This window comes from Sus scrofa, chromosome 12 (genome assembly GCF_000003025.6).
Source record: "Sus scrofa isolate TJ Tabasco breed Duroc chromosome 12, Sscrofa11.1, whole genome shotgun sequence".
In the NCBI taxonomy this organism is placed as follows: domain Eukaryota; kingdom Metazoa; phylum Chordata; class Mammalia; order Artiodactyla; family Suidae; genus Sus; species Sus scrofa.
The window spans coordinates 691,043-702,502 of NC_010454.4; the positions used below are offsets into that span (position 1 = coordinate 691,043).

At 62.9% G+C, this 11,460-nt stretch overlaps 1 protein-coding gene across 2 annotated transcripts; it reads right to left on the reverse strand.

The window, feature by feature from the left end:
* UTS2R (urotensin 2 receptor) lies at window positions 4,723-9,636 on the reverse strand. 2 transcript variants are annotated; one of them, XM_021066355.1, is made up of 3 exons: window positions 9,553-9,626; window positions 9,008-9,125; window positions 4,723-7,224 (listed from the first exon to the last, which is right to left on the reverse strand). In XM_021066355.1, exon 3 carries the CDS (start codon window positions 7,139-7,141, stop codon window positions 6,023-6,025), a length of 1,119 nt encoding a protein of 372 aa, XP_020922014.1. In that variant the 5' UTR covers window positions 7,142-7,224; window positions 9,008-9,125; window positions 9,553-9,626; the 3' UTR covers window positions 4,723-6,022. The 2 variants fall into 2 exon arrangements, with proteins under 2 accessions (XP_020922014.1, XP_020922013.1); XM_021066354.1 differs by lacking the exon at window positions 9,008-9,125 and having other exon boundaries at window positions 9,553-9,636.

The following is an 11,460-nucleotide window of genomic DNA, read 5'->3' on the forward strand; positions in this document are numbered from 1 at the left end:
GCACAGCCTGGAAGGCGGGCGGCTGGGGCAGCAGGGGTTTCTTCCTTGGGTCAGGGATGCAAGAGTACGAGGCAGTGAGCCGGGGAAAGGAGAGCAGGCAGGGGTGAAGGCCGAACCAGCTGGCAGTCAGACTTCAGGCCTAAGGCTCCTGGTGGCCCTGGGGAAGAGGGCAACGTTCTCAGTCCAGATCCAGCCCCACCTGTGGTCACCTCCGAAGCACTGACACTGGAGGCACCCGTTTCTTACTTGATCTTGAGGTTCCAGAGAACAAACTGTAGGCCCCCATTGCTCCTCAAGGAAGGGCCTAGGCTCCTGTTTATTTTCCCAGCCCCCAGAAGCCCCTCCATACCCCTGCTTGCCTTCAGGGGCCTGAACCTCTCCTGCTGGCCAGCACACTGTGCCCCACAGAGCGCCAGGGGAAGGTCGCTGCCAGGTGACGGGGACAGAAGCCTGTGCTGTCCCCTGCGATCTGAGGCCCCACCTGGCATCCTTTCCATCCCAGCACCTTTGAGGCCACGCTGACCCCAGCGGACCTGGGGTGCAGGTGATCCCAGGTTCTTGAGAAGGCCGATGGGGGGTAGGTACTGGGCCACACCTGCCCCGGCGCAGGGCAGCTCTCCCACCTGCAGCGAGGGCGTCATGCCAACCACTGCCCGTCCCAATGGACACACAAAGGGGGTGCAGAATCTTCCCACAGTCACACACTGGCCAGGTGCCCGGCTGGGGCCCCCGACCCTGCTGGCCATTCCTGGGTCGCCCAGGCCTGGGGGCATTCACTGCCCCCCCCATGCCCCTTGATTAAGGAAACAGCTGGGGACACTCAGGAAGGGCCTCATTCCTGGAGGAGGAGGGAGGGAGGAAGGGGGATGGCAGCTGGGCACCATCCAGGGTCACTTCACACTCAGGGTGGGTTTTGGACCAAGACTTCCTGCCCAGGAAAAAGTGGGCCATGTGCACACACCTGCCCCTTTCTGGGGTCCCCGGCTCCCCGCAGGCCCTCCCTGCAGACCCCATGCAGCCAAGCTTCCCCCCACTGCCCTCAGCTGTGGGGGCTGAGAGGGGCCAGCAGGGCTGGGGGCTGGGCAGTGGGAGTGCTCCTGTGCCTGTGTTTCTATGAGGCCAGGGTGGGGTTGGGCTGGGGTCTGTGTTCCCAGGGGACCCCCGCCCTTCATGCCCCACCTGCCCCCCAGGGCTTGGCTTTAGGCACACACCCCTCAGAGGGGACCCTCGGCAGGGTCAAGACCTGCCCATGAGACCCCAGCTGGCACTCAGGCAGCCTTCCCGCATCCATCGCAGGGGGCACTTGTGCCTTCCGCACCTTCCCCACCCCCATAAACACCATCAGGACCAGCTCCCGGTCGCCTTTCTGGTGGAGAAGCTTCCTGGCCTCCAGCTGCTGGCTGCCCGGGCTGGCACATTGGGCACACACGGACCATCCCAGCTCTGCCCAGCCCCCAGGGATTGGGGGGGAGGGGCAGGATGAGGGGAGGGGTGGGGCAGACGTGGAGGTTCCCCCCACCCCACCCCGGTCAGGCCGCGCCCTGGCGAGGAATCTTGGCGCAGGGCAGCCAGCTCTGATGCCCAGGCGGCTTTGGTATTTCACATTGACATAGTTTTGGGGTGAGACCAGGCTCTGGACTTTCAGTCATACTGTGGGGTACCTGAGGCCATGGTGGGCAGAGGGCACTGAACCCGCTGAGCTGAGGGTAGGAGCTCCTGGCTCAACCGCACCTGCCGGTCCTGCGTGGCCTGGATACTCAGCTGAGAGATGGGAATAAGGGAATTTGGGAAAAGAGATGACGCAACGGTGAGCTCGCTGAAGGGGCCGCCTGGAGGCCAGGGGACTTGCACACAGAGGGAGGGCAGAGGGGCTGCACCACCAGACAAGTCCCCAGGCTGCCGACGGCCTCTGCTGCCTCCCCACCCTGACCCTGCTCCCCACCCAGGCCCACCAGCCTCGCTTTCTTCAGCTGCACGGGGGACTCTGTCTCACCCGGGGGCTCGCCGGGCCTGCCCTCCAGGGCCTCACCGCAGCCAAGTGGGGCTGGGCCATCACAGGCCTGGAGAAGGCAGGAGGCCGGGGCTCCTGGCTACTGGCCCTTGGCAGCCTCTCGGCCTCCTGCTTGGAGTGCCCTCGTCATCTGCCTGGAATTCCAGTGGAAGAACCTGCTCTCGCAGGTGGTCCTGCAGCTCCCAGCCCCCGCTTGGTGGTTTGTGGGTGTGGGGGCCCCCACCTTCTGCTGGCTCAGCCCCCTCCTCTCCTGCCTGGTGGTGGCGGGTGGGGCGGGGGGAGGGAAGGTGCCCGTGAACAGAGTCCTTTCTCCAGGGTGAAAAGGAGCCCCAGGACCCTGCCCCCAAGGCTGGCCGTCCAGGGAACCCTGGCCGACAACACCTGTCACCCAGGCATGCTCAGCTTGGAATCAGGTGAGAGTTCAGGTCTCTGCCAATGGCTGGGCCCCCTCCCTGCAGGACCATTTTCACTGGGGTCACCCACGGCCCCCCAGAGCCCCATTTGGCAAGGACTGTCTTCAAAAACCGCTCTCTCGGGTAAACAGTGGCGTCTACTGGTTGTAGGTGCAACACAACTCCCGAGGAATGAGTTCCTGGAAAAATCCGGAGCAGAGAAGCTTTGGACAGTGTGTGTTTCTTTGTTGGTAAATAATCTCCACTAAGCGAGCTTGGCAGCCCTGCGGGCGCACCCGGGACAGGTGCTCTGGGCCTGGGCCTGTCCTCCGCACAAGAGCTGGACTCTAACCCTCCGCCCCACTGGGACCCATGGAGGTGGAGGGGCGGCTCAGGACTCCGGCCCCGGATGGGGCCAGGCCACTGTCCTGGGCCTGCAGAAGCCCACGGACAGCAGCCAAATCCCAGCCAAGCCCAAGCCTCCCGGAGACTGCAGGCCGCCGGCAGGAAATGTGCCTGCGCCTGGGAAAGCCATCGTCCCCTCCCCGCCACCAGGCGCCTGGATGCCCCGCCTCCGGCGAGCGGGGCTGTGAACTCGGCTGTGAACTGCCCGCTTCTGGCTCCTTCGCCACCTCCTGTCAACCCCCTCTACCACCTCATTCGGAGGACAGAACTGGAGAGGGCGGCGGGCCCCTGGTGGGGTGGGGTGGGGTGGGGGGGTGCACGGTTGGTCGGTTCACTCACTCACCCCTCCCCCGCCGGGTGCCTGGCGCCTCCGTTGGCCGAGCTCCTCAATTCTGCTCCAGGAACTGAGAGTAGTTGCGGGGGGGGGGGGTTGGGGGCCCTCAGGGAAGGGGGGTGGGGGGTAGGGCAGAGGGACAGCCCCAGGCCTGGCACTTGGCCCCTCCCCAGCTACTCCCTGGATCTGAGGCCAGCCAGGCCTGTGGCCGCGCTGATCACTGCCTCCCCGCAGATGGGAAAACTGGCCAAAAGGGTTCAGAGGACCCATCGCACCAAGATCCATGGCGATGTCAGCGGTGGTCTGTCCGTTTCTCTGGAGGGGCTCCGCTGGCTGCCCCTCCCCTGGCACCTTACCAGGTGGGGAAGCCCAGGTTCCTGGGACAGGGCTGGAGGTGAGGCAGCCTGTTGGAAACCGAGGTGACGCAGTAGCAAGGGGAGTGCCGCTGCCCCCGCCCAACCTGCGGGCAGCCCTGCCACCACCTGCGGCAAGGCCTATGCCCCAGCCCTGCAGACATGCGACTCAGAGACATTGGCGTGGCAGAGCTGCCTGTTAGCAAATGGAGTTTACCCACAACAGCTGCTCTCTTGTCATAAAACGGTGCCTGCCCAGAGGGGCCCTCACACACGCTGCTGGAGGGCACTCAGATGTGTGGCCTTGGGAACAGCCTGGAGGTTCCATGGCAGCTGCACCTCCAGTGGAGGCATCTCCCCAGAGAAAGGAAGCATAATGTCCGCACAGACCCGCGCACGGGCCGTCACGGCCACCTTGTTCATGTAGCAAAAAGTTGGAAGCAGCTCAAATGCCCACGACGGACACGTGTTCCCCCAAGGGGAGCGTTCAGCTCTGACCACGCTGCGTGGACGGGCATCCGCTCTAGGAATGTGGGCGCACGGGGCTCAACCACTGGGTTGCAAGCCTTCCAGCAAAGACAGGGTTTTCCGGGAAAGAAGGACTTCTGCGTCACCTCCAGCTGGAGTTTCCCACAGATCTCAGACTTGCCAGCCCCTTGGGCATGGGGCCACCTCCTTCAGGGAGCCTTTTATTGTCATTAATTATTATTTGCTCAGCTGCACCCAAGGCATGTGGAAGGATGAATCCAAGCCGCAGCCACAACTTATGCCACAGCTTCAGCAACGCTGGATCCTTAACCCACTGTGCCACAGTGGCAGCCGTGAGCCTTTTATTCTTTACATGTGTGTCCTATTGGTCAGTTTCTGTGGCGCTCCAGGCCTGGCGATGGCCTGCAACTGGACAGTGGTGATGGTTACACAGCTCTGTCATGCGACTGAAAATCATTACTTGCACTTTAAGTAAGTGAGTTTTATACAATGCAACTGCCCCAATAAAGCTGCCCCATCAAATAGCAGCCCTGGGAGTTCCTGTCATGGCTCAGTGGTTACCGAATCCAACTAGGAACCATGAGGTTGCAGGTTCGATCCCTGGCCTTGCTCAGTGTAAGGATCTGGCGTTGCTGTGAGCTGTGGTGTAGGTGGCAGACATGGCTCAGATCCCATGTTGCTGTGGCTGTGGTGTAGGCTGGTGGCTGCAGCTCTGATTCGACCCCTAGCCTGGGAATCTCCATATGCCGCGGGAGCGGCCTAAGAAATGGCAAAAAGACAAAAAATTTAAAAAAACCGAAAAACAAAACAGCAGCCCTGACCTGCTAGGGCCCGTTCTAGCCACATGCACACTCACCCCGGGCCACCCCTAGCCCAGGGCCCTCTGTCCAGCTTGCTGAGGGCCAGGCACTGTGCCTGCCGAGCTGACCACTGTGGATCTTGAGCCAGACTAGCCTCCACAGATCCTCTGTGCCTGACTGGTGGGTCCAGGGGACCCGGGCCCCCAGCTGTCCCAGGCTTGGCAGCAGAAGCTTGCCCGGCCCACCTGGGGGTGTTAACCAGGATAGGTCTTAAGTGTGAGGCCAAAAATGTAACTTCTTCAGCATCCCACCAAGAAACAGAGCAAAGATCACACGAGCAGCTGAATGGGGCTGGGCGGTGAAAGGCGTCTCGGAGGGGCATGGCTGGTGGTGAGCTGGGGGTGGGATCTGGGGCCACAACGTGGCGTCTACTGGCCATCGGGGGCAGGGGCAGGGGGAGCGGGCGGGAGAGGTGGGTGGGCTCGCTGTGGCCAGGGCCCTGTGGTCTTGGGGTTCACGCGGTGCTTCACCAAGAGGCACCGCGTGAACCCCTCCATGTATCGTGTGATCACACCCCACCCCCACCCCCATACGTCGGGGAGGGCGAGGCAGCGAGCTGCCAGGGGGAGCGTAAGTCTGGCCCCTGGGTTCAGTCTGGGCACCTGTTCCTGCCCTGGAGCGGCGCCTTGCTGCCCCTCCTCCCTGAGCAGGTTGGCCTGGTGGCTCCCCGCCTGGCCCCGGGGTCTCAGGCCCCACACCCAGGGCCCAGCTCAGCTGGATGACACCAGCCTACCCGGTCAGGGTGGCTGGATGTGCAGCCTCTCCAGCCAGGCAGGCGCCTCCAGGTGGCGGGGCGGGGGAGGCCTTTCTGGGGGCCGCCTCCCTCGACATCCCACCCTGGCTGCTGCTGCGGCTGAGTGTGGAAGAGCCCAGGGTTTATTGCTCCAGGTGCTGAAGCTGCTGGAGACGGAGCCCCGTGGGGGCGGGGCCAGGCCCCGGCCAGGACAGGTGTCCCACGCAGGCGCTCACGTCCGCTGAGGGCAGTGGAGACGCCACTCGCCAGGTTCTTCTGAAGCTGGTCCTCAGCGATGGGCGGGGCAGAGGGAGCCCAAGAGAGCGACGGAGAAGGGCGGGGGAAGCTTTCTAGAAGGGGTCGGAGGATGGGGGCAGTCTGGAGGAGGAGCGCCGGGAGCGACCTGGGCTCTGGGTCCCCCCACCCACGCGCCGGCCCGAGATGCTCAGGCGCAGGGCCCCCCAGGCGCTGCGGGGGACAGCGCGATGGTTTCGGTGGCCCGCCGGCTGCTGGAGGACAGCGAGCGGGCCGAGGCGCGCGGGCGGCGGGGGCGGCCCTGAGGGATGCCGGCGGCGGGGGCGCCCGGGCGGCGGCGGAGCGGGCGCCGGCGGTAGTCGCGGTAGTTGCTGGTGAGCAGCGTGTAGAGGAAGGGGTTGACGCAGCTGTTGCCGTAGGTGAGGCAGGTGGTCAGGTAGTTGACGATGCGGGCCGGCCGGGGCGGGAGCGGCTGCGCCCCGCGGTACTGGGCCAGCAGCTGCCACAGCCAGAAGGGCAGGAAGCAGGCCCAGAAGAGCAGCACGATGCCCAGGATGAGGCAGAGCACCCTGGGGTTGGGCAGCCGCCGCGTCTGCGGGAAGGAGGCCCGCTGCGCCAGCCAGTAGGCGCGGGCCAGGCGGACGTACAGGAGCGCGATAACCACGCCGGGCCCCACGATGCTGGTCCCGAAGAGCAGCGTCAGGTAGGCGCGGTGGGCGCGCGGGCCCCAGGCCGGCAGGCAGAGGCTCTTGCGGCCGCTGCGGACCAGCCGGATGGCCAGCATCATGGGCAGCGCCAGCAGCAGCGCCAGCAGCCACGTGCCCAGCGCCAGGAGCTTGCGGTAGCGCTTGGAGCGCCGCACGGTGTCCAGCGGCCTCGCCACGGCGGCGTAGCGCTCGCTGCTCATGAGGGTCAGGGTGAAGATGCTGGCGTGCATGGTCAGGAAGTCCAGGCTGAAGAGGAGGCGGCAGCCCACGTCGCCGAAGTGCCACTCCCTGGTGACGTAGGTGGCCACGATTAAGGGGACGCTGAGGAGGTAGAGCAGGTCCGCCAGCGCCAGGTTGACCACGTAGACGTACAGGGGGGCCGAGGCGCGCAGGAAGCGGCAGGTGACCGCCAGCGTGTACGCGTTGCCCGCCACGCCCACCACGCCCATGGCCGAGAGCAGCACCCCGAGAGTGCCCGTGGCCACCAGGTCCTCCAGGGAGCTGGACTCCGTGGGGCTGGCCCACGAGCTGTTGAGGGACGCGTTGGGGGCGCCAGGCGATTCGGGCGCGGTGCTGCTCGTCGGCTCTGGGCTCAGGGCCATTTCTGCCGCCTCACGCCGGGCTTGGGACGGGGTCCTGCTGCTCGTTTAGACGGAGAAGGGGCATCTGCGGCCACAAGCTCGACCTGCAGGAGAGGATGCCCATTAAAGATGTGGGCAGCCTCCCTCCCTCTCCGCTCCCAGGAGGGGGGGGCTCGCCAACGGTGACACCCCCTTGGGGCTCTCTATTCAGGGCTCTACCGCTGGGCCTGGTTTCCTGGCTGTCCAGGGGGACTGGAGAACCACCTGGCCATCGCCCCGGCCCTGGGCCTCAGTGCAGGCCTCCAGGTTGACTGGGCTTTTCCAGCGCCATGGGTGGGGGTGGCGGGGGTCAGCCGTGGAGTCCTCCCTAGACCCTCCCCCTAGGTCTGTGAAGGGCAGACCCCAGAATCCTTTCTCCCAATGCATTTCTCCCATGTGTTTAAAAGAAATCTGTTTTGTCCAGATTGCAAAAGTAACATCTGCTGACTTAAGTCCAAATGAGAAAATATGGGAGTTCCCGTCGTGGTGCAGTGGTTAACGAATCCGACTAGGAACCATGAGGTTGCGGGTTCAGTCCCTGCCCTTGCTCAGTGGGTTAAGGATCCGGCGTTGCCGTGAGCTGTGGTGTAGGTTGTAGATGCAGCTCGGATCTGGCGTTGCTGTGGTTCTGGTGTAGGGTGGCAGCTGGAGCTCCAATTCAAGACCTAGCCTTGGAATCTCCATATGCCACAGGTGCAGCCCTGAAAAGACAAACAAACAAACAAGCAAACAAATACCATTATATAGCACAGGGAACTGTGTCCATTCTCTCATTCTCTTGATAGAAAGTGATGGGGAGGACGTGAGAAACAGACTGTAGATACATGTGTAGGTCACTTGGCGGTGCAGCCGGAATTGGTACACCGTTGTAACCAACTACACCCAATATCAATCAATCAATCTATAAAACATTGAGGTGATTTCACTAAACTTAAGATCTTCACTGAGACAGTAAAAAATGTAAACCATGGACCGAGCAAAGATTATCAGAAGACACATGCCAAAGAACTAGTAATTATAACATAGGAAAGAACTACAAATCAATACGGATTAACAATTCATTTGGAAGGAAAAAAACAAGACAAGATTTGAAGCGTAAATTCTCAAAAGAGGACACCCAATGGCCAAGAAGCACACAGGGATGCTTCACACCAGCAGTCACCAGGGCGAGGAGGCAGAAGCCACTGCAGCCTCGCCAGGACAGCTGGAATCAAAAAGGTAGTTCCTAAGGGCTGGGAGGCTGTGCAGGAACTGGACTCCTGAACGGCAGGTGGGCCTTGGAATGGCACAGCCCCCATGGAAAACAACCTGGCACCATGAGTAAAACGGACACGCGCATGTCCCATCAACCAGCAACTCTGGTTTGTACCGGAGAGATAGACGAGAGCAAGTGCCCCCCAAAAGCAAGAGTGAGAACGTTCACAGCAGCCAGGAGCTGGAAGCCACCCACGTGTCCAGTGAAGGGTAGTGCAGCTACAGAAACTGACATCTCCATAAAGAAGCTGGTGGTGACGAAAAGATGGCATTACCCTGAATCAACAGCTCCGTGGAACGCACATAGGCTTGTGATGAGCAGACAAAGAGACACAAGGAGCACACACTGTGGGTCCGTTTACCCCAGGTTCAGGAACAGGCAACATTTCTATGACAAGCGGTACCGGAGGGAGGGGTGTCATTGGTAAGTGGCACTGGAGAGCAGGATCGTGCGCTATGTCCTCCCGTGGTGGTGGTGGTTACACAGGTGTAGGCACATGTAAAAACTCCTGGAGCTGCACACCTACGACCTGAGCCTACTGTGTGGAAATCACGGTCATAAAACTGAAAGAACAGGTCCCTCTGTCGCCCCACCTCGCCACGTCCAAGGATAATACCGGCTCCAGGATTTTTCTCTCGGCTCTCCAGCGTTTCCATTAACGCAGATAAACTCGGGTCGACCACCCGCCGAGCCCTCCGTTCAGAAAGGAACCTGGGTGCAGGGATGCTGCCTCAGGACCTCTGTCCGCAGGACCCGCCCGGCTTCCAATCTGGCGAGGGAGCGGGGGTCCTTCGCACCAGCCGGAGATCCCTTCCCGACCGCCGCCCCGACGGGTCGGGTTCCAGCGCCCTCCCCCTGGGACTAAGGCGACCCCGCCGACGGCGCCCCCGCGTCTGCGGCCGCGGCAGGACCTGCGAGTGCTGGGACCGCGCCTCGGGGCCCCAGAAGGGACGCAAAGTCGAGCCAGCGGCGCGCACCTCACCGCTCGCCGCCCGGAGCCGAAGCATCCTCCACGGGGCGCGAGGAGGGCTCGCTCCGTGGCCGGACGATCCTGCCGGGGACGGGGAGGGCCGCCAGGGAGGGCGCTCGCCCCCCACCCGCACCTACCGGCCTTGCCCCTCTCAGTGCTCGCGCCCACCTCGGTCACCCGGGCATCCGGTGTGCGCCCCCGCGCCGCGCCCCGGGGTTCGCGCTCAGGACGGTCCACGTCTCCAAATGCTCGCGCGCGGAGGGACGCGGGGCGCCCAGGCGCGGGGCGGAGCGGAGCCGCCCGCGGGTCCCGCAAGGAGAGTCACGCTTCTCGCCCAGGCCCCTGTCGCCGCCGCCACCTGCCTGGCCGCCAGCTGGGAATGCGCGGCGGCCCTGCGCCCGCCCGGATATTAATAACCCGGAGCCGCGGGAGGGGGCTGGGAGGCGCTGGGGGAGGGAGTTGGGGGGCAGCCGGTGCAGGCGCTCGGGGCGCAGGGGGGCAGGTCACCTTGGGCCACTGAGCCTCTGTCTTGCGATTGTCAATCAAGCCCTGGGCCCTCTCCTGTCCGGGGGTGGGGGTAACGGGGGTGGGGGGTACTGAGAGACCGGGTGGGGGGGGTACCAAGAGACGGGCGGGAGGGGGCGCGTGGACCCAGTGGGACATTCAGAATGTTGTGCACTTATCGCTGCTCCAGGAAGGAGCCAGGGTCACCGGCCAGGCTCACTGAGCCACCTAGCTTGACCCGGGCCCTCCGGGCTGAGATGCTTGCGTGACCAAGGACAGCATTTGTGTGTCAGTCAGCTCTCTGCATCTCGGAGTGGCCTGGATCTCATCTCCTGGTGGTGATGTCCTGCAGAGCCACCCACAGGCTCCACGGCCCACAGCCTTCTCTCTATTGCACCAGGAGAGAACAGATACCTGTCCTGGGCAGGCCCTGGGGTCAGTGGGGTAGGGGCTGGGCTGTCTGCATGTGAGCGACAGGGGCCAAGAGTGGAGGAGGGAGATATTGCAAGGCCCAAAGATGCCTGTGGCCAAGGTATGTCCCCTCAGGGGGAGCCACCAGCGAGACACGCAAGGACACTCCAAATTGCACTGTGTCCTCCGCATGGGCCTGAGAGGACCGAGTGGCCTCAGAGGGGGCCCGAATCCTGCAGGCTGCTGTCCTGGGGTTGGTGGGGCCGCCCTGCTAAAACCTGCTACTGTGATCTGTGCAAATGCAACTCTGCCGCTCTAATTCGGTTGATGGACCATTAAATCATAAACCATAATCACACAACCTACTTCCCACAAGTGTGACCTTAATGCTTTGCTCTGCATATCATGGGTTCATGGGTTTTTTGCTTGTTTGTTTTTTAGGGCTGCACCTGTGGCATATGGAGGTTCCCAGGCTAGGGGTCCAATTGGAGCTACAGCTGCCGGCCTACACCACAGCCCCATCAGATCCAAGCCTCGTCTGCAACCCACCACAGATCATGGCAACGCCAGGTCCTTAACCCACTGAGCAAAGCCAGGGATCGAACCCGCAACCTCATGGTTCCTAGTCGGAGGGTTTTCCGCTGAGCCACGACGGGAACTCCAGGGTTCATGGTGCTTTGAAATGATAGTTTTCCTGCCCGCAGCTCTTTCCAGTTGAACGTCTCATTACGAGAGAGTGAGGTTCCGCGGGCGGAATCAGGTTTCAGGGGATCTCTTCCCGGGTGCCCTCCAGCCCGACCACACACTTGTCAGAGGCACATCTTGTCACTGCCCTGTCCCCGCCGATGCTCAGGAAAGAGAAAGGACTGGGGTGGGGGGAGCACAGGCCTTGGTGCCCCCCTCAGAATCTAGGCCAGCCCCTCCCAGGAGAGCAAAGACGGGGAGGAGGCATGTGTTGGGCAGAACTGGCCGGTGTAGCCCACCCAGAGCCCAGGCACCGGCGGAGGCTGCTGGGGCCCAGCACCTGTGCCAGAGGTCACGCCTGCCTGGCCGCACCCCTGAGCCCAGGGCCCCCGCAATCAGTAGTTAACTGTGCTTTTCCAGGAGACGCTTCCCTTGGTGCTGCTGCTAGTGTTACTACTTGATTTCAATTTCAAAAAT

What these genes read in the sequence shown, in the direction of transcription:
- UTS2R (XM_021066354.1), bottom strand. Translation starts at nt 7,141, where the DNA reads ATGGCCCTGAGCCCAGAGCCGACGAGCAGCACCGCGCCCGAATCGCCT.